General features: G+C 52.4%; 1 protein-coding gene across 1 annotated transcript in view; it reads left to right on the top strand.

Moving 5' to 3' along the window:
* The window catches only part of CTNNBL1 (catenin beta like 1), a 94,995-nt gene extending 74,502 nt beyond the window's left edge, over positions 1 to 20,493 (top strand). The window contains exons 12-16 of the mRNA XM_087720676.1: positions 3,627 to 3,724; positions 4,941 to 5,021; positions 13,287 to 13,424; positions 14,327 to 14,399; positions 20,285 to 20,493. Coding sequence (XP_087576802.1) covers positions 3,627 to 3,724; positions 4,941 to 5,021; positions 13,287 to 13,424; positions 14,327 to 14,399; positions 20,285 to 20,373 — 479 coding nt within the window. The 3' untranslated portion in view covers positions 20,374 to 20,493. The remainder of the gene's footprint in view (positions 1 to 3,626; positions 3,725 to 4,940; positions 5,022 to 13,286; positions 13,425 to 14,326; positions 14,400 to 20,284) is intronic.
* The last annotated feature ends 471 nt before the right edge of the window (positions 20,494 to 20,964 follow it).

The raw sequence follows: 20,964 nt of genomic DNA, 5'->3' as shown, positions 1-20,964 counted from the left end.
CTTCCTTCCTTCCTTCCTTCCTTCCTTCCTTCCTTCCTTCCTTCCTTCCTTCCTTCCTTCCTTCTCACTCATGTTCCTTCTTTCTACATTAAAACATTCCTTCCTTCCTTCCCACTCAGTATTTTCCTTCTTTCTACATTAAAAACATTCTTTCCTTCCTTCCTTCCTTCCTTCCTGTGAAAACCCTCCGTGGCTTTCTTGGGAGATGTGGGTAGCTGTGCTTTTGGGGGGGGTTGTTCCTTGAGCCCCCAACAACCTTCTGTGGCTGCTTCCCCTCTGCCCCCCCTCCCCTCTGGGCCGATGGCCATTAAAAGAGGGGCGTGGAGGCAGAAGAGCCGATGGGTCAAGGATTGAGCCGATGCCAGGCACCAAAGGAGGGATCCGTATTCTGCTTTACAGCCGGGGGAGTCGAGATCAATCCAATTTAGAGTCTCTGCAACCCTGCCTGGCTCTGCTGAGCAGAATCCCTGAGTGGTGGCTAAGGGGGGGGGGGGGGCGCATCCAGGAGGTTGAGGGGGGGGCTGCTATTCCGAATCCCACCACCCCAAAGTCTCAAGCTTCTGAACAAAACCAGATCAGCAGAGCCCGTCACAAATGAAAGAACAACAGAATAGCAGAGTTGGAAGGGGCCTTGGAGGTCTTCTAGTCCAGCCCCCTGCTCAAGCAGGAGATCCTATACCATTTCAGACAAGCGACTGTCCAGTCTCTTCTTAAAAACCTCCAGGGATGGAGCCCCCACAACTTCTGGAAGAAACTTCTCTTCCACTGATTTTAATCCTCCTCAATCCTCCTCCTCCTCCTTCTCTCTGCAACCCCCTCCCTTCTAGCTGATGATGTTACCTAGTTGGGTCACGAAAGGTCTGCAAGAAAACAGCCAAGCTCAGAGAGCCCCAACGACCCCACAGTCCTCCTCTCTGCAACCCCCCCCCTCCTAGCACTGATGATGTTACCTAGCATGGTAACGAAACGCCTGCAAGAAAACCCCCAAGCTCAAGAGTGCATCCGGGACCCCTCGTTTCCACCCTGAGCTACAAATGCTCCCCTTTGCAAACCATCCATCTGCCCCCTCCCCTCCTATGTGCACATGCAGCCCCCCTCCCCCCCCCTCATCCCCTGAACCCCTTCCTTTCTTTCCCTTCCTCCGTTTTTTTCTCTCCTCTTTTTCAGCCCGAAACCTTCATTGCAAATCAAGAGAAACGCAGTAAACGAACCTCTGGGAAAAGCGAGGGTGGGACTTCTCTCTTCCGGAAGGCGGGAGAGGCAATTAGGCTGCCCAGAGACCCTCCTCCCCGCCCCCCCAATATGGATCCAAAGGGGTCCCTCCAATGGAGGATTGCGGGGGGGGGCTTGTTTGTCTGGGGCTGGGCATGGAAAGGACTGCCGAGGCCAGGCTGTTTTTTTTTGGGGGGGGGGCTCTTTAGCCAGCCAGTTCCCCCTCCTCTTCCAGAGCTTCTGTTCCACAGAGATCTTGGCCGGGTGCTCCCACCCCATTCCAAGGGTCTTCATCCAAATTGCACAGGTAAAAGTTTATAGAGATTCTCCGTCATCATCCAGGTGGTCCTGATTGTCCCAAAGGTTTTTCAAGAGGCAACTGGACTTCCTTTCTTTTTCTTTTGAAGCCGTTTTACTTCTCACCCAAGAAGCTTCTTCCGCTCCGACTGGATAGTGGAGAAGGGAAGGAAATTACACTCCTTGCAGACGGCTGGTCACTGGCATCCTTGGAATGGCTTGGGGGTAGGAATGGATCTCCAGAGGGGAAAAACTGCAGGCTACAGGAACCATTTGCACCACTCAGGTGACCCTGAGGACACAGACAAAACCTCCAGGTGGCCTCAACGACCCTCCAAAAGGATGCAAATGTCCAGCTGTCTGCAAGGAGCATAAATCCTTCCATTCCCCTCCATCCAGTCAGAGCTGAAGAAGCTTCTGGGATGAGGAGAGAAACGTTTTCAAATGAAAAAACAAGAAAGTCCAGCAACCTCTTGAATAAAAGCCCCTTTGGGACAACTGTGACCTGGATGACGGAGAATCTCTACAGACTTTTAGCTATGCAATTTGGGATGAAGACCCTTGGAATGGGGTGGGATTAGGAATGGATTTCCAGAGGGGGAAAAATTGCAGACTACAGGAACCATTTGCACCACTCAGGTGACCCTGAGGACACAGGTAGACCTCCAAGTGGCCTCAACGACCCTCCAAAAGGATGCAAATGTCCAGCTGTCTGCAAGGAGCATAAATCCTTCCCTTCCCCACCATCCAGTCAGAGCTGAAGAAGCTTCTTGGATAAGAAGTGAAATGTCTTCAAAGGGAAAAAAACAAGAAAGTCCGGTTGCCTCTTGAAAAAAGCACCTTTGGTTTAATTTAAAGATGTTATCAATTTTCTATTCTTTTTTCAAATGTATTTTAGACTGTTTTTGTTAAAGATTTATACCGTGTATGGGTTCTGGGAAGTCGGGGGAGGGAAGGCTGGGGGGGGGGTTGGGGGGAGGGAGGGATGAATATTAGGCTTGACGAGGGGTGTTAGATTTTAAAGTAATATGATTGCACATGTATACTGTCTTCTCTTATTTTTTCTTTAAAACTAAGATATGTTAAGTATATTGATATGGAAGCATAAATACCATCAACATAGAATGGAGTTTGCTCAGAAGCTGAAATACACCAAGTGAATGAGAGGAAGAGTGGGAAACAGAGAAGAAAGATAGGAAGAGAGGGATAGGAGAGAGGGTAAGGGAGGAAGATGAGAAGGAGGAGTGGAATGAAGAGAGAGGAGAAGGAGAAAGGAAGGGGAAGTAGAGTAGGAAAGGATGATGGAGGGAAGAAAGGAGGTAGGAGAGAGTAGAAGAAAGAGGTGTATGGAGAGCAGAAGAGCTAATAATGGGCTTTTATCTTCTGGGCGTTGATGACAAGAGGAACTGATGTAATTGCTACTTAATACAATAGGATACTGGCTATGTAATAGTATACATGTGATTGTATGTTATGAAAGTGGAAAATAAAAACTTTCTATGGATATGGAAGCATAAATACCATCAGCATAGATTGGAGTTTGCTCAGAAGCTGAAATACACCAATGAGAGGAAGAGTGGGAAACAGAGGAGAGAAGAAAGATAGGAAGAGAGGGATAGGAGAGAGGGTAAGGGGGGAAGATGAGGAGGATAAGGAGGAGTGGAATGAAGAGAGGAGAAGGAGAAAGGAAGGGGAAGTAGAGTAGGAAAGGATGATGGAGGGAAGAAAGGAGGTAGGAGAGAGGTAGAAGAAAGAGGGGTATGGAGAGCAGAAGAGCTAATAATGGGTTTTTATCTTTCTGGCGTTGATGACAAGAGGAACTGATGTAATTGCTACTTAATACAATAGGATATTGGCTATGTAATAGTATACATGTGGTTATATGTTATGAAAGTGGAAAATAAAAAAAGTATATATATATATTTTAAAAAGCACCTTTGGGACCACCAGCACCTGGAGGATGATGGAGAATTTCTCCCGACTATTTACCTGTGCGTTGTTTTTACGACTTCTGTCTACGAGGGAAGGGCGGTTTTTCAATAGGATATGTAAGTAAATCAGAAGAACTCGGTCTTTCCACACTCACCTCTCCCTTTCTCCCTCTCCTCCCTCCCCAGAGCACATCTGCTCCATCCTGGCCTCCCTCCTGAGGAACCTGCGGAGTCAGCAGAGGACTCGGCTGCTCAACAAATTCACGGAGAACGACAGCGAGAAGGTATTTGGGGGGGGACGACACGGAGGTCGCCCGATCTAACCTGCTTACCTTTCTATTGGAGGCGGGGACCCTTTGAGAGGGTCTGGCTGCCACTTCGTTCCATTGTAATGCACCAGTGCTCATTGAAAAGTGACCATGAAGTTTATTCTGCTCTAATCAATCAGTAGAAAGAAAAGACCGGGCATCACAGTGGCTCTGCCCAAGAAGTTTGCCCGAAGCCTGCCAGGGCCTCCCTCCCTGCCTGTTTTGGCCAGGCTGTTCTGACCGAGGCTTCCCAAGGGCCTGAAGCCAACTCCTGCTCCCGACAAAAAACCCCTTTTATGAATTAGCTGTGAATTCTGCTCCTTCACATCCAGCAGAGTCTTTCGAGGGAGGATTTACGGTCACAGACTTTATCTGGCTTGGAGAGCTGCCAGGCCGAGATCTGCAAGGCCAGGAGTCTCGGAGAGTCACGAGCCAATGAAGCGAACTCATTGTCTCTCCTGCAAACTCCACTCCCTTTCGCTCCTTCTTTATGTCCTCTGGGAGGGGCCATTCACCCTCCACCTGTGGCCTTACTCCCAAGTCGCCCCTTGTTCTTTAGCTCTTCCCTTCCCCTGGCAACTCTGGGAATGCGCACACTGGGAACAGGCTCCAGCTGTTCTTCTGCCTCACTGATGTCTGACTCTGAAGGCAGCTGATAACTGTCAAGACGGCCCTGGCCCCCTCTCTGCCTCTGACCCAGAGCCTTCCCCAGACTCCAGGACTGGCCCATCTTCCTCCAAACCCTCCTCCCTGCTCCATTTCTGGCAGTCACTTCTTTAAAAACCTCCAGTGACGGAGCCCCCACAACCTCCGAATGCAACTTCGGTTCCGATCTGAACTCCCAAATATTTTGGATCAAAAGGAAAGCAGTCTGTCCTGAAAAATCAAGGGCAGCGGAGGGTGAACGGCGGGCGAGGGGCGACCCGAGCGTGTCTCATGCTGGATTTGTTCCCCGATCCCCAAAGAACGGCAATTCGTCTGCCTTTTTTTTTTTTACAATTTGAGCTGCTTTAATTAGAATTGATTGAATTTCAATTCATGGAGGAGGCTGCAGAAGAATGGTCGGTCAGTCACTGCAGGGGCCATGAACGGCTAAGTGGAGCTGCCATGTTCAGAAGCATTCTATCTTTTTTGGCCGGGAGTCTCTGGTAACACGCAAAGAGAAACCAGAGAAATCCCTTTTCTCTTCCAGGTGGACAGGCTGATGGAGCTCTATTTCAAATACCTGGACGCCATGCAGGTGGCCGATAAGAAGATTGAAGGTGAAAAGCATGTAAGTTCTCCCCCCCTCCACCCCCACCCTCCTCCCCTCCCTCCTCTCGGCTTGGGAGAGAGCGAGAGAAGGGGCATGGCTCCCCTCACAGCTGGCTCACGGAAGCCAGCTGTTCCAAAAGAAGGTAATCTTGGCCACTCAAGGTGGAAGGATGCCCCCCCCCCCCAGGCGCTCTCTGAGCTGGGTTTTCCTCTGGCAGACGTTTCATTACCCAGCTAGGTAACATAATCCAGCGGTTCCCAGCCTTTCTGGCTTGGCAGCCCGGCGCAGGGAGGGAAGGTTTCTGTGTGAGTGGCAGCCGTGCGTGCAGAGTTCCATGTGCCACTGCTCAAGTGAGTGAAGCTTCGTGTGCGAGTGCCAGAGGCCACCACTTTTTCTTTTTAATAATTTTTTTTTATTTAAAACAAACATAAGATCCTTCTTTACATGCTGTAGAAAGTAATAGTAGTAGACTTATATACCGCTTCATAGGCCTTTCAGGCCTCTCTAAGCGGTTTACAGAGAGTCAGCATATTGCCCCCAACAATCTGGGTCCTCATTTTACCCACCTCGGAAGGATGGAAGGCTGAGTCAACCCTGAGCCGGTGAGATTTGAACCGCTGAACTGCTGATCTAGCAGTAGCCTGCAGTGCTGCATTTAACCACTGCGCCACCTTGGCTCCTTAAGTGTATCAGTCGGTTACAAAAGACTTTCGTGCATCTCTTCCACAGTCACCAAACACAATTCATATTAACTCAAGTTAACTTATACATGTCACCATCATCATATCTCCATTTTCATTTGACTATAATTGTTTAAGCGTCCTTCATCATAAAATATACCAAGATTTAATACATAACCACATTCTGGCCTTTCATTTACTATTTCTAAAATCCTCCATTAACACTGAATCCTTATGTCCTAGCTAAACATCCGTAATATTTAATAACAGAATTTTCTAATCCTCCCTTCCAAATCACTGTTTAGAATTTACATCCAGTTTCCTTATGTTATTCCCATATCTATATATACGTTGTTATCCTATTCTTCCGTTATTTAACTATATCCTGTATCATAACATTTTCCCCCTAATAATCAAAACTTTAACTGTAATTTGGTTCTTTTTTTTTATTAACCTTTATATATAATCCAAAGGGATTTCTAATCTTCCTTACATGGGTACCATTCAATATTCATATCCAATTATACTCATCATAACACTACACATTGTATACATTAGTAACATTATCAATTATTTATTTAAACTATATCTATTGTCAATACATTTCACTAAGTTTAACTAGTTTTAAATTATAATCTTCCATCTATCAACCTGTATCTTTTGAGTAGCAAAACAGTCTCATATCTTCTGCCATTTGTGGTGCCAGTCCTCTATTCATCTCCTTGATCAACTTTGTATGGACTCTTCTTAGCAACTCCTTGGTTATAAGATCACTCATGTAATCTTGATGCCCTTCTTCTGTTTCCTTAATCAGCTTATCTTTGATTGTCAGTAGTGTTATCAATACTATTGCTAATGAAAGTTCTCTCTTTAAATCCATAGATTCTTTGGTTTTTTTCTTCTTCTGTATCTTGCCATCTGGGATAAATTTCCCCTCCATTTAATTCCTCTTTCAGTATTCCACTCTTTTCATTTTCAGAGACAAGCCAATCACCACAAATATCAACAAATTTAATCTCTTTATATTCATTTTCCACTTCGATTTTTTGGTTTTTAACCACCACATTTTCCATTTGATAAACATCCTCAACTTCTTCATCATATTTTGCTGTTAGATGCTCTAAGTCTTTCAGCTTCTTCTCTATCCTCTCATATGTATTTGATAATTTCTGCATTTCTGAAAATATCTTTTGAAAGCTTAAGGTTTCTTTCTGCTGTTGAAATTGTGCCATTATCTCCAGCTAAGAAACACAGCTGCTCTAGCTTGGAAGGTTAATAAAATTAAACATAGATTCACAAAAACGTTTTGTTTTCACTTTTCTCTGGTTAAAGATATACTTCAAAGGGACATCTGTATGCTTCCCTTCTTATCACTCTCTATAACCGAGCAGTGAGACCTTGTAGTGCCAAGCCAAAACAATCAGTGAAGAAAAAAAGTGTTCCATTTCCAATACACAAACCTTCCAGCCTCCGAGTAGCAGTGTTATTGTTGCAAATTTCCTTATTGTATCTTTTTTGTATTTCAAGTTAGAAAAAAAAGTCCAATTTTTAAATGGGTTAGGAGAACACCCACAGTAATGAAAGAGGAAAATTTTAGTCCATAGGTTACAGAGAATAATAAAAGAAAAAATAGAAGAAGAAAACTTAATCCATTTTCGTTTTAAAAGGCTTCCATAAATTCCATCCATGAAGATAGCATTTAAAAAGTAAGATAACCGCTGTCCAAAACCATTCCAAATTTAATTCCGCCACTCAATTCTTCTGTTCTCCAATTTGAATTAATTTTAAGTTTTTTATAGGCAGTAAAAATTCCTCACCAGCTGGAAACACTTTCTCTTTCCGTATCCTTCCGTTTTGGAGCCGCCCCGACTTCGTCAGCCTTGGCTGGATTTTTTTGTCGCCGGCTTGAAGAACTTCTCTTGCTTCTATCGGGGACTTTGCGATGTCAGCAAGACGTAGTCTTCCTGTTCACCGTCTCTTCGGGACGGTTTAGGTCCGATTGGACCACCCAGCGGCAAAAGTATCGGCTGCGGTCTCGGAGCATCGAGACCGCACATCCATATCGCCGCGATTTCGGCTCCTCCGCGTGGTCTGGTTCTGAATGGGCCGAGGCCTGGGAGTTTGGGACCCCTGATAATCAATGCTAGATGGCAGAAGGGCCTGAAGAGTGGAGGAGCAGGAAGAGGGGGGCTGTGGGGTCCTCGGTGCTCTCTGAGCTTGCTTGCTTTCTTGCAGACATTTCATGACCCCACTAGGGAACATCATCAGTGCTAGAAGGGAGGAGGAGGAGGAGGAGGGAAAGGAGGAGGAGGATGACTGTGGGGTCCTTGGTGCTCTCTATGCTTGGTGGTTTTCTTGCCCTTTGGAACGAGCTCCCCGCAGAGATTCGGACCCTCACCTCTCTCCAGGCCTTCCGAAAAGCCGTTAAAACCTGGCTGTGTCGGCAGGCCTGGGGTTGATGAGCTCCCTTCCCCTCTTGACAGGTGTGGTTGTTGGCTATCTTAAATATTTGTCTTGTATTTGTGTGTTCCCTTTCCCGCTTGAGTTGTTCGACGCCCTGAGTCCCTGTAGGGAATAGGGCGGCATATAAATAAAACAAATCTAATCTAATCTAATAATCTTGCAGACGTTTCATGACCCTACTAGGGAACATCATCAGTGCTAGAAGGGAGGAGGAGGAGGAGGGAAAGGATGACTGCGGGATCCTTGGTGCTCTCTATGCTTGGTGGTTTTCTTGCAGACCCTTTCCTGAGCCAACTGTACCATTCCGGATAAGTGGTTGTCCAATCTCTTCTTAAACACCTCCAGTGATGGAGCACCCACAACTTCTGGTGGCAAGCAGTTCCACTGGCAGATTGTCCTCACTGTCAGGGAGTGTCTCCTTAATTCTAGGTTGCTTCTTGATGAGTTTCCACCCCTTGCTTTTTGTCCTGGTGCTTTGGGGAATAGGTTGGACCCCCCTCCTCTCCCTCGCGACAGTCTCTCAAATATTACAAGGCTGCTCCCACGTGTCCCCCTGGTCCTTCCTTTTCCCCAGAGTAGCCAAACCCAATTCCTGCAACCGTTCTTCCTGCGTTTCTGTCCCCAGGCCTTTAATGAATGGCTCTTCTTTTTCCAAAATCTCAACATCTTCTGTGCCATGGTGGCAGCCAAAACCGGTTGCAGGATTTGGGTGGAAGACGTGGTGTAGCTCCTCGTTTTTCTGCTCTTCGGGGGTGGCTGCCTGGAAGGGCCAAGGGAGCCCCCCCGAAGCTTCCCAATCAAAGGCTTTTGGCTCCCTGCGGCCTCCTTCTCTCCTTGGGGGAGGAGGGGGTGAGCCCCTTCCCCACCCCCTCCCCCCAGAGGCAGAGGGCACCGGCGGTGACAGGCGGCACTGTTCTAGAACGGAAGGGCGACTCGGGAGGCAGGCGATGGCTTAATACATTACCCTCCGTCGGGTGTGGAAATTATCCTCAGCAGGTTGATTCAATAAAATGTTCTCTCTGGGCATTTTGCATGCTAATGGCTGCTAAATGAGATGCTAATTGCACCGCCACCTCCCAAGGCAGGAATGGGATCCTGAAGGGCAAGGAGGGAGGGGGGAGGGAACGGCGTTAGGTGTGGGTCATTTCCCTGGAGGACGGGAAGGCGCCTGAGCTGGTGGGAGGCTGCAGCCGAGGCCGGAGAGGGTGGGTCAGCGGCAGCAGTGCAGGGGGCTGAGGAGGCCGAGGGCCTTGACCCGGCTTTCCCAAACACCACAGACCCTCCGTAGTGGAAGCCATGGTGCTTTTCTTAGGAGCCCCGGCAAAAAACGGTTTCTCTCCCACTGCAGGCTAACAAGTCTGTCTGGCCGGAAGATGAATTGTTGTCTGCCGCGCAGATTCATCTCTGCCCCCTGGCTTTGATCCCCAGGGCTGGGGAGGGGCTTCTCCAGCAGCGGTGCTCTTCCGTCCCAAGGGCCGGCCCATAGATTTCCACTGCTCTCCTTTCCTCTGCTTTCTGCCCATCTGTGCGTCAGGCACTGGATCCAGCTGTTCTTCATCAGCCACCTCCAGACCTGGGGGCTCTTGGCTCTCCATCTGAGGGATAATTGACATCCCAGACTCCGCCTCTCCCCTCTGTCTCTCCCTCCCCCTTCCTCTCGCCCCTCTCTCTCCCCTCCCTCTCCCTCCCTCTCCCTCTCTCTCTACCCCTCTCCCATCTCTCTCCCACCTCTCCCTCCCTCTCTCCCTCCCTCTCTCTCTCTCTTGCCCCATGTCTCCCTCCCTCTCTCTCCCTCCCTCTCTCTCCCCCTCCCTCTCCCCTCCCTCCCCATCTCTCCTCTCTCTCCCTCTGCCTTCCTCTCTCTCCCTATCTCTCTCCCCCTCTCTCTCTCCCCCTCCCTCTCCCTCCCTCTCTCTCCCTCTCTCCCCTCCCTCTCTTCCTCTCTCTCTCTTCCTCCCTCTCTCTCTCCCTCTCCCCCTCCCTCCCCCTCTCTCCCATCTCTCTCTCCCGCTCTCTCTCCCTCCCTCTCTCCCTCTCTCTCTCCTCCTCCCTTCCTCTCTCTCTTGTCCCATCTTTCCCTCCCTCTCCCTCTCTTCCTCTCTCTCCCTCTCTCTCTCCCCCTCCCTCTCTCTCCCCCTCTCTCCCATCTCTCTCTCCCCCCTCCCTCTCTTCCTCCCTCCCTCTCTCTCTCTCTTGCCCCATATCTCCCTCCCTCCCTCTCCCTCCCTCCCTCTCTCTCTCTCTCTGACAGTCCCTTCCCCCTCGGAGCTCCCAGGTTGCCCTGATGCCAGCCTTGACCCCCCCCCTCCTCCCCCTCTGATTCGGCTGCCAGAGGCCGACAGGCCCCAACACAGAGGGGCAGCCCCTATACAGGTAGTCCTCGACTTACGGACCCAAGGCTTATGTCACTGAGTGAGATATTGGTTACGTGGGCTTTGCCCCGTCTTACGACTTTCCTCGGCACTGTTGTTAAGTGAATCCCTGCAGTTGTTAGGTTAGTTCCACGGTCGCTCAGTGAATCCGGCTTCCCCATTGACTTTGCTTGTCAGAAAGTGGCTGAAGGGGATCAGGTGAACCCCCCCCCCACACACACACACGGTCATAAATACGAAGCAGTTGCCAAGCAATTTTGATCACGTGATCATGGGAATGCTGCAACGGTCGTAGCTGTGAAAAAATGACTTTGGTCCCTTTGAAGGGGACCTGAGTGGCCCTCAGCCAGAACCCACAGCCGGCCCCTCGACTCCGACGGTAGGCGCCCCTCTGCTGACACTGCTGGCCCCCTCGCAAAGGCCGGCTGGACAGCAGGCTGGCATCTGTGCGAGGGTCCCCACGGACAGAGCCGGCCCCTGAGCATGTGCCGAGGGCCAGACAAGCAGCAGCCAGGGGGCTCCCAGACCTGGTGGGCGCCCACTTTCTGCCCTTGACGGGGCACTTGTGCTGCCATGATCCTGCTGAGGCCGTGTGAGCCCCTCCCTGGCATGGCCGATCCCCCCTCCCACTGTGGGGGGGTGTTTCTGGGCCATTCCTGCCTTCCCCATCCTCCAGGCAGCTGCCCCAAGGCAATGGGGCTGGGATTGGGGGTGGGTGGGCTCTCACCCATGCCCTCCTTGAGGGAGACTCTTGAGGCCCCAGGTGTCTGTCTGTATGGGGGGGATGGGGTCCCTGCTAGAGCCCCCCCCCATGCTCCCCTTCTCCGTGCTGTCAGCCCAGCCTCATTAGCGGGAGGAGAGGCTGCCCGGCATCGCAGGAACCCATCTTGCGGCTGTCTCATCCCATCAGCCCCCACGGGCGTCTCACGGTGGCGGAGAAGGATGGCACCTGAGCCCCCCTCAGGATCCTGACAGCTCAGAGGGAGAAGGGGGCGGGGGTGGGGGTGGGTGATTAAAACTGGGGAGGGGGGAGACGATGGCTAGCAGGGTTCCTCCAGCCGAGGCTTCTCCCTTCTTCCCTGCCTGAGTCTCTGATGCATTGCATTTATCCTCAGTAAAAAGGAAATTTTTAGAGCCAAGGTGGCGCAGTGGTTAAATGCAGCACTGCAGGCTACTGCTAGATCAGCAGGTCAGCGGTTCAAATCTCACCGGCTCAGGGTTGACTCAGCCTTCCATCCTTCCGAGGTAGGTAAAATGAGGACCCAGATTGTTGGGGGCAATATGCTGACTCTCTGTAAACCGCTTAGAGAGGCCTGAAAGGCCTATGAAGCGGTATATAAGTCTACTGCTATTGAAATGCGGCATAAAGTGCAAAACACAGAATGCAAAAATTGACATTTTCTACGTTATATACATACATACATACATACATATAATGTTTTCTGCGGTTTTTGCGGGTGTTAGTATGTAGGTCTTTGGTTATTTGGGTTTTCTCCCGCGTAAAATTGGAAGTGTCTTAGCGACGTTTCGACGACGTCTCATTCGTCATCTTCAGGCTTGTTTGCTCGGCTTGGTGCTTCACATTGCTCCTGTGACCTCAAGACTGGATTACTGTAATGCGCTCTACATGGGGCTGGCCCTGAATAGTGTTCGAAGACTGCAGCTGGTCCAGAATGCAGCCGCACGAGCGATACTGGGTGTACCTAGATACACCCACGTTACACCTATCCTCCGCGAGCTGCAGTGGCTCCCCATTGGTCCTAAGTCATGTAGGGCTTTAAAAGTAACGACTAGCACCTTGAAGCGGTTCCTTCCTTCTTCCTTCCTCCTTCCTTCCTTCCTCCTTCCTTCTTCCTTCCTCTTTCCTTCGTCCTTTCTCCTTCCGTCTTCCTACTTCCTTCTCCTTCCACCTTCCTTCCTTCCTCCCTCCCTTCCTTCCACCTTCCTTCCTCCTTCCTTCTTCCTCTTTCCTTCGTCCTTTCTCCTTCGTCCTTCCTCCTTCGTCCTTCCTCCTTCGTCCTTCCACCTTCCTTCCTTCTTCCTTCCTCCTTCCTTCCTTCCTTCCACCTTCCTTCCTCCTTCCTTCCTTCCTCCTTCCTTCTTCCTTCCTCTTTCCTTCCTTCCTTTCCCCCTCCTTCCTTCCTTCCTTCCTTCCTTCCTCTTTCCTTCGTCCTTCCTCCTTCGTCCTTCCACCTTCCTTCCTTCTTCCTTCCTCCTTCCTTCCTTCCTCCTTCCTTCTTCCTTCCTCTTTCCTTCCTTCCTTTCCCCCTCCTTCCTTCCTTCCTTCCTTCCTCAGTCCTTCTTCCTTCCTCTTTCCTTCGTCCTTCCTCCTTCATCCTTCCATCTTCCTTCCTTCCTTCCTTCCTTCCTGCCTGCCTGCCTGCCTGCCTGCCTGCCTGCCTGCCTGCCTGCCTGCCTGCCTGCCTGCCAGCACTGAGGATGTTATCTAGTCATGCAACGTTGCAAGAAAACAGACCAAGCTCAGAAAGCATCCGGGGCCCCACAGTCGTCGTTGTTCTCCTTGTCCTCTTCCTCCTCTCCACACTCCCTTCCAGCACTGATGTTGTTCCCTAGTTGGGTCACGAAACGTCTGCAAGGAGACCACCAAGCTCAGGGAGCCCCAAGGACCCCACAGAAATTGTAGCGTCCGGTGGGTGAAGCGAAAGTGGAGCCGGTTCTTTTGCCTGTGGTCTCTGCCTGCTCGAGTGGGGCAGGGGCTGGACTAGAAGACCTCTGAGGTCCCTTCCAACTCCGTTATCTCTTCGCAGGACATGGTGCGCCGCGGGGAGATCATCGACGACGACACGGAGGAGGAATTCTACCTGCGGCGCCTGGACGCCGGTCTCTTCGTCCTGCAGCTCATCTGCTACATCATGGCGGAGATCAGCAATGCCGGCATCCCTCAGGTACCCCAGGGGCCCCCACTCCCCCCTCCCCCCTGCCCCCCCCGTGAGGGCCAGCCCTGCCCCCCCCTTTTTTTTTAATCGATAGGATTTGTTTATTTGCATCTCGCCTTTATCGTTTCTGTCAGTAATTCAAGCGAACATATTTGAGACCCCACTTTCCTCCTGTTTCCCCCACAACAACCACCACCCTTTGGCCCTAGAACTCCCCGTCTCCCGGTGAGTGGAGCCGAGTCACCCAGCCGGCTTTCAGGCCTCAGGCAGGACTAGAACTCTCCGTCTCTTGTTTTGCAACCGGGTGCCTTTAACCACTAGGCCAAACTTCCTGGCGGCCGGATTCCCTTGGCTCTTCCCTGGCACCCATTTAGTATTGAACCTTGGTTGACCAGGTCCTTGTACACAGATAGTCCTCGACTTACAACAGTTCATTTAGTGACGGTTCAAAGTTACAACTGAAAAAGGGACCGTTTTTCACACTTATGACCGTTGCAGCATGGCCACATGGTTTACATTCGGATGTTTGACAGCTGACTCCTATTTACGACGGTCGCAGTGCCCAGGGGGGGGGTGTCCCCCGATCCCCTTTTGCGACCTTCCGACAAGCCAAGTCAATGGGGCAGCCGGATTCACTTAACAACCGTGTGACTCGCTTAACAACAGCAGGGATTCCCTCAACAACCGTGGCAAGAAGTCATAAAATGGGGCAAAACTCACTTAGCAGCAGAAATCCTGGGCTCACTTGCGGTCGTTGAGTCGAGGACTACCTCTGTACACTTTGGGGGTATGGATCTTCCGAGCCGCAACCCCCCCTGTGGGGCCCCACCCACCCCCGAAGGCGGGGGGCCTTCCCGTCTCCCCAGCAGAGACCCCTTCATTTCCCCTCTTCTCTCTGCCCCTCCCCCCAGATCCGCCAGCGGGTGCACCAGATCCTGAACATGAGGGGCAGCTCCATCAAGATCGTCCGGCACATCATCAAAGGTGAGCACTGGGCACCTGGGGGGGACCCTGGGCTGAAGGGATCAAGTATTGGGCCTTCTTCAAACGCGACTGGTTCTCCTCCGGAAAGGCAGGGGGTGGGGTGGGGGGGTCCGCTTTTGCTTCCCTGAGGTCTGCTAGGCCACAAATGGGGGGTGGGTGGGTGCTGAGAAGGAAGGAAGAAGGGAAGGAAGGAAGGAAGGAAGAAAGAAAGAAAGAAAGAAAGAAAGAAAGAAAGAAAGAAAGAAAGAAAGAAAGAAAGAAAGAAAGAAAGAAAGGAGAGAAGAAGGAAGGACACAAAGAAAGAAAGAGGAAAGAAAGAAAGAAAGAAAGAAAGAAAGAAAGAAAGGAGAGAAGAAGGAAGGACACAGAGAAAGAAAGAGAAAGAAAGAAAGAAAGAAAGAAAGAAAGAAAGAAAGAAAGAAAGGAGAGAAGAAGGAAGGACACAGAAAGAAAGAAAGAAAGGAGAGAAGAAGGAAGGACACAGAAAGAAAGAAAGAAAGAAAGAAAGAAAGAAAGAAAGAAAGAAGAAAGAAAAAAAGGGAGGGAGGGAGGGAAAAAGGAGAGGAAGGAAGGACTACAAACCTGGCACTAGAAGCAGCTTCAGAGGATAATCCAGGGCTGGAAGGCACCTGGAGGTCATCTAGTCCACCCCTGCTCCAGCAGGACATTGTTCAAGTCAGTTTCTGTCTTTGATTCCCCCGGTTACATAATGGCATAGCCACGCCCACTCAGTCACATGACACCCCCCATGCCACGCCCATCAAGTCATGCCCACAGAACCAGTAGGAAAAAAAAATTGGATTTCACCACTGGATGAGCCCCCAGGGCTTCCCCCAACCCCCCTCACCTGCCCAGGAGCCCTGGTTGACCTCCCTGGGGCTTCATTTGGGGAGGGGGCCTGAGGGGGGTGGTTCCAGCAGAGCCGCCACTCAAGGCCACTTTGCATGCAAAAGCCAGCAGCCAGCAGGGGGTCTTTCCATTGAAAGGGAGGGGATTCTGGGGGCTTTGCAGTGGGGCGTGTCTGTCCTCCTTCCAAGAGGAGGAGGAGCTTTCGTTCTGACCCTGGGGAAGGGGGCTGGGGGGAAGCCTGATTCCTCCCCCCCAATGTAGCAGACAGTTGGAGGGCCTTGTTCCATGGAGGCCACCATCCTTGGGGTGGGGTGAAGATGGGGGGTTTCCCCCACCCGACTCCCACTTACTGGCAGGCCCTGTGGAGGGAGGAGAGAGGAAGGGGGCAGGGGGACCCTCTGTCCCACCCCCCTTTCCTTCCTATTCTCCCCGCAGGACTCCCCCCCTCCCCAATCCCCCCTCCCTCCCTCCCTCCTCCTCCTCTTTTGCATGCTAATTGGCCGGCTGCTTCTGAGCCTGATTTTTACGGCCTACATATTTTCCCTCTTCCTCTGGCAGCCTGACAGCTGATGGATCCCTCGGGAGGAGGAGGAGAGAGCGGCTGAGTGGGATCCATCCGGTGCTCCTCCCTTGCATAGGAAGCCGGAGACAGGCGGGGGGGAGGGGGATATCAGGGGAAGGAGGGAGAACCCCTTGGGATTCCTTGCAGCCGCTGGCTGACCAGGCTGGGATCCCCTTGGAAGCACCCTGGAAGAGGGGTGGCAGGGGATGGTGGGGTGGGTGGGGAAATCTAGCCACACCCACCCACCCAGAATCCCCTTCCCTTTTTTTTTTCCCCGGGGGAGATATCCCAAGTGCAGGGGTGAAATCCAGAAGGTTCTGACCACTTCTGGAGAACCAGAAAACATAGCCTGTGGCTGGCCTCGCCCCCTTCTATTCTCTGCCTCCCAGTCCCAGCTGATGGGGAGGAAATGGGGCTTTTGCAGTATCCTTCCCCTGCCACGCCCACCAAACCATGCCATGCCCACCAAGCCACGCCCACAGAACCGGTAGTAAAGAAATCAAGTGTCACCCCTGCCCAAGGGCTGCAGGCCTGCTGGACGGGTGGCCAGAAAACCAAGGGGACCTACGTGAGTGCGAGGGGTGTTAACTTCACCTCTGGCGCCCCTTAATTTGTGGGAGGCCAACAGTCTGTTCTCCATAACCTTGGACTGAGCGGTTCCTGGCCCAGAAACCCTCAGAGTGCAGAAGAAGAGAGTTGGAAGGGACCTTGGAGGTCTTCTAGTCCGACCTTGGCAACTTTCAGCCTGGCTTTGCTGGCTGGGGAATTCTGGGAGCTGAGGTCCTTAAAGTTGCCACGGTTGGAGACCCCTGTTCTAGTCCCAACTCCCTGGTTGAGCAGGAGACCCCTGACCGGAGAGGTGTCCGGCCTTGGGAACTTGGAGACTGGTGGACTTCAACTCCCAGAATTCCCCAGCCAGCTCCGGACACCCCCTGCCCTATAGTCCTCCAGAGAAATGGCCGCCTGGGACCCTTCCCCGCCTGCAGCCCCCATGGGCTGTGGGTCCCTGCCAGCCCAACGGTGCAGGTTAAGCGAGGGAGGTTATGGGGGAAGGGGAGTGCACGATGGGTCTCGGCCTTGGATCTGAGGGCCAGGAAGGCCCCCGGGGGTCTCCTGGGGGGGGGCAGCTTCTCAGCCGGGCAAGAAGAGGCTGCCTTCCAGGTGCTACAACAGACGGCATGAGCCAAGATGTTAGAGTGCAGGCTCCTTCTGCTGATTGCCGGCTGCCTGCACTTTGGCAGTTCGAATCCCACCAGGCTCAAGGTTGACTCAGCCTCCCGTCCTTCCGAGGTGGGTCAAATGAGGACCCAGATTGTTGGGGGGGAAGAGGCTGACTCTGCAAAACGCTTAGAGCTGGGAAAGACTGTGAAGCGGCATATAAGTCTGAGGGCTCTGGGTATTGCCCTCCTTCCTGCACTGGGCTCCAGAGGAGCTGGCCCCTCCCTCCCTCCCTCCCTCCCTCCCCTCGGCTCCATCAGGCTCCGGTTCTCCCTTCTGGCTCCTCCTGCTACCAGTGAATGGCATTTGGCAGGAGCTGCAGGGGTCTGTCTCTTGGTGAGGGGCTGGCAAGCAGACCCTCCTGAGGCCTCCCCCCTCCCCCGCCCCGGGGTCCTTGCTGTGGCTGCCAGCTCAGGTGCCGGGGGGGGGGGGGCTCCCAGTGGAAGCCCCAAAGAGCCGAGGTGACTTCCTTGCAGCAAGGAGCCGCTTTGGACCCAGAATAAAAAGAATTGGAAGGGACCTTGGAGGCCTTCTAGTCCAACCCCCTGCTCAAGCAGGAGACCTTATACCATTTCAGACAAACTCCAATCTATTAAATACCTGCAGTGGGAGGGAGGGAGGGAGGGAGGGAGGGAGGGAGGGAAGGAAGGAAGGAAGGAAGGAAAGTAGAGTAAGAGAGTTGAAAGGGACCTTAGAGGCCTTCTAGTCCAACCCCCTGCTCAAGCAGGAGACCTTATACCATTTCAGACAAACTCCAATCTATTAAATACCTGCAGTGGGAGGGAGGGAGGGAGGGAGGGAGGGAGGGAGGGAAGGAAGGAAGGAAGGAAGGAAAGTAGAGTAAGAGAGTTGAAAGGGACCTTAGAGGCCTTCTAGTCCAACCCCTGCTCAAGCAGGAGACCTTATACCATTTCAGACAAACTCCAATTTATTAAACACCTACGCTTGGTGGGAGGGAGGGAGGAATGAACGAAGGGAGGGAAGGAAGGAAGGAAGGAAGGAAGGAAGGAAGGAAGGAAGGAAGGAAGGAAGGAAGGAAAGCAGAGTAAGAGTTGAAAGGGACCTTGGAGGCCTTCTAGTCCAACCCCCCAGCAGGGGAACCTTTACCAGTGATGGCAAAACCTGTTTGGCTTGAGGGCGAAAAATGGCCTCAAAAGGAGGCTGAAGTCAGCTGACAGGGCAGTGCCTCGCGTGCCACCTGTGCCAGCATCACCGCCCTGTACAATCTCATGCCAACGGCTGCCCAGCCTTTTCTTCAAAGCCTCCAGTGTTGGAGCAGCCACAACCTCTGGAGGCAAGGAGTTCCACTGGTCAATTGCCCTCACGGACGTGAAATTTCCCCTTCGTTGCTTCTCTCCTTGATGAGCTTCCCTTCTTCTTCTTGTCCTGCCTTCAAATACTTTGGGGGATAGTTTGACACCCCCCCCCCTCTTCTTTGGGGCAGCCCCTCAAATACTAGAAGAAGCTTTTGTGTCTCCCCTGGTCCTTCTCGTCATTAAATCCAGCCCCCCCCCCAATTCCTCCTCCTCCTCCTCCAGAGGGGAAGCAGGGCTCCTGTGCCAGATGTTGCCCCATCATGCATATTCAGGGCGCTGCTCCCAGGAGGCCGGCCGGCAGAAGCTCCGTGTGGTTGTTCTTCAGTTGTTGAGAGGAAAATCCCCCCCCCACAAGGTTCCTCCTCCGTGCGCCAGGCTGCCTGCCTGCCTGCCTGTGGTGCGCATATTAAAGCCTCTGATGAGCCCCTCGGATGTGCAGGTGGTGGCGCCATGAAATATTAATGCCGCTCGGTTGTTCTGGAGTCCCGGCAGCTCCACACTCGGCTTGCACGATGATGCGCTGTCGTCCCCCCCCCCCCAGCACCACTCCTGCCCCGGCCTTTGCCAGTGCAAAGAAGCCATGTAGCGGAGGAAGAGGAGGAGGAAGAGGGGGTCCTGGGGTCAGCTAAGGCACCAGGCGTGTGCAAGGTAGGGGAGTGGGGGGGAGAGGGGCTTCCAACCCAGGCCAGCATCCGAAGGGGGGAGCTGAGGCCGGCTCTGCTGACCCAGCTCCCCAGGCACGGCAAGCCCTCCGACCAGTGGTGAAATCGAATCCCCCCCCTCCCCACCAGCTCTATGGGCGTAGCTTAGTGGTGGTGGGTCATGTGACTGGGTGGGCGGGCCCAACGTTTTTTTCCATTTTCAGCTTTTTTTTAAAAAAGCATTTTTCCCCCCTGCTGGTTTGGCTTTAAGGATGGAACCAGTGGAACCAGCTTGAACACTAGAAGTTGTGGGAGCTCCTCCATCACTGGAGGTTTTTAAGAAGAGATTGGACAGTCACTTGTCTGGAATGGTGTGGGGGGTCTCCTGCTTGAGCACGGGGCTGGACTAGAAGACCTCCAGGGTCCCTTCCAGCTCTCTTCTACTCCTTTCTTCCTCCCCTGGTTTCCATTTGTTTTCGTTTCCTTTGTGTTTTGTGTTCTGATCAACTAATAAACATTTCAAACGGCCGAGAGTGAAAGGCCCAAAGGTTGCCATGCACCTGTCGAGAGAGAAAGAGAGAGAGAGAGAGAGAGAGAGAATGAGAGAGAGAGGGAGGGAGGGAGGGAGGGAGGGAGGGAGGGAGGGGGCAAGAGAGAGAGAGAATGAGAGAGAGAGAGAATGAGAGAGGGAGGGGAGAGAGAGAATGAGAGAGAGAGCGGGAGGGAGGGGGAGGGAGAGAGAGAATGAGAGAGGGAGGGAGAGAGAGAGAATGAGAGAGAGAGCGGGAGGGAGAGAGGGAGGGGGAGGGAGAGAATGAGAGGGAGGGAGGGGGAGAGAGAATGAGAGAGAGCGGGAGGGAGGGGGAGGGAAAGAATGAGAGGGAGGGAGGGGGAGAGAGAGAATGAGAGAGAAGGAGGGAGTGGGGAAGAGAGAATGAGAGAGGGAGGGAGAGAGAGAATGAGAGAGAGTGGGAGGGAGAGAATGAGAGAGAAGGAGGGAATAGGGAAGAGAGAATGAGAGAGAGAGGGAGGGAGAGAGGGAGGGGGAGAGAAAGAATGAGAGGGAGGGGGAGAGAGAGAGAATGAGAGAGGGGGGGGAGAGAGAGAGAATGGGAGGGAGAGAGGGAGGGGGAGAGAGAAAATGAGACAGAGAGAGAATGAGAGGGAGGGAGAGAGAGGGAGAGAGAGAGAGGGGAGCTGGGTGAGAAGGCAGTTGAGCAATGGGTAAGACCTTCTCTTTGTGGGGAGGGGGCTTGGAAGGACCCTTCCTCTTACTCAGCTCCTCCCATCTTCTTGCAGAGTATGCGGAGAACATCGGAGATGGGAAGAATCCCGAATTCCAGGAGAGCGAGCAGAAACGGATCGTGGAGCTCCTGGAGAACTTCTGAGGGGTCCTTGGTGGCTTCCAGGACCTCCTGCCCCTTGGGGTCCAAGAGAGACTTTTGGGAGAAAGGGGCCCTTTTTCGAAGGGGGGTTATTTTGAATGATTAAAGATGGTTCGGTTTGTACTCCCGGAGCGTCTCGAGTCCTCCTTGGTCCTGGGGTCGAGAGGACTTTTCATCCACCAGCGTCTCCCTTTCCAGGAACGTTTGATGCTCCTCTGGCTGGGTGGCCCTTGGGGCCCCCAGAGGCCATTCCCTGTGGCCCCAAACCCTTGTCCTCATCTAAGCTCAATCTCAGCAACTTTAAAGTAGCTGAATCGAGGACACGGGTCAAAGCTAGTCGTGGCTAAACCCAGACACTGCCGGGACCTGCTTCTTGGTTACGCTAATAGTTGGGGGTTGATGTATTTTAACTTCTGCAGCGTGTATAATAATAGTTTTTGTTCTATTTTCACTCTTATCCGCTGCCCAAAGTCTTGCTGAGAGAGGCACCCTATCAATCGGATCAATAAATGGCATGAATAACCCAGTGGGCTTATGGATCGATCTGATTTGGCCTTTCCTGGCTGGCCGTCTCTTCATCCGGGGAGGGGGGGG

The sequence above is a fragment of the Thamnophis sirtalis genome, unplaced genomic scaffold (genome assembly GCF_051295495.1).
Source record: "Thamnophis sirtalis isolate CommonGarterSnake01/CBP01778 unplaced genomic scaffold, rThaSir2_p1.2 scaffold_7, whole genome shotgun sequence".
Classification (NCBI taxonomy): domain Eukaryota; kingdom Metazoa; phylum Chordata; class Lepidosauria; order Squamata; family Natricidae; genus Thamnophis; species Thamnophis sirtalis.
Note: the sequence above shows the minus strand (reverse complement) of the source record. Positions and strands in the feature narration are given on the sequence as shown.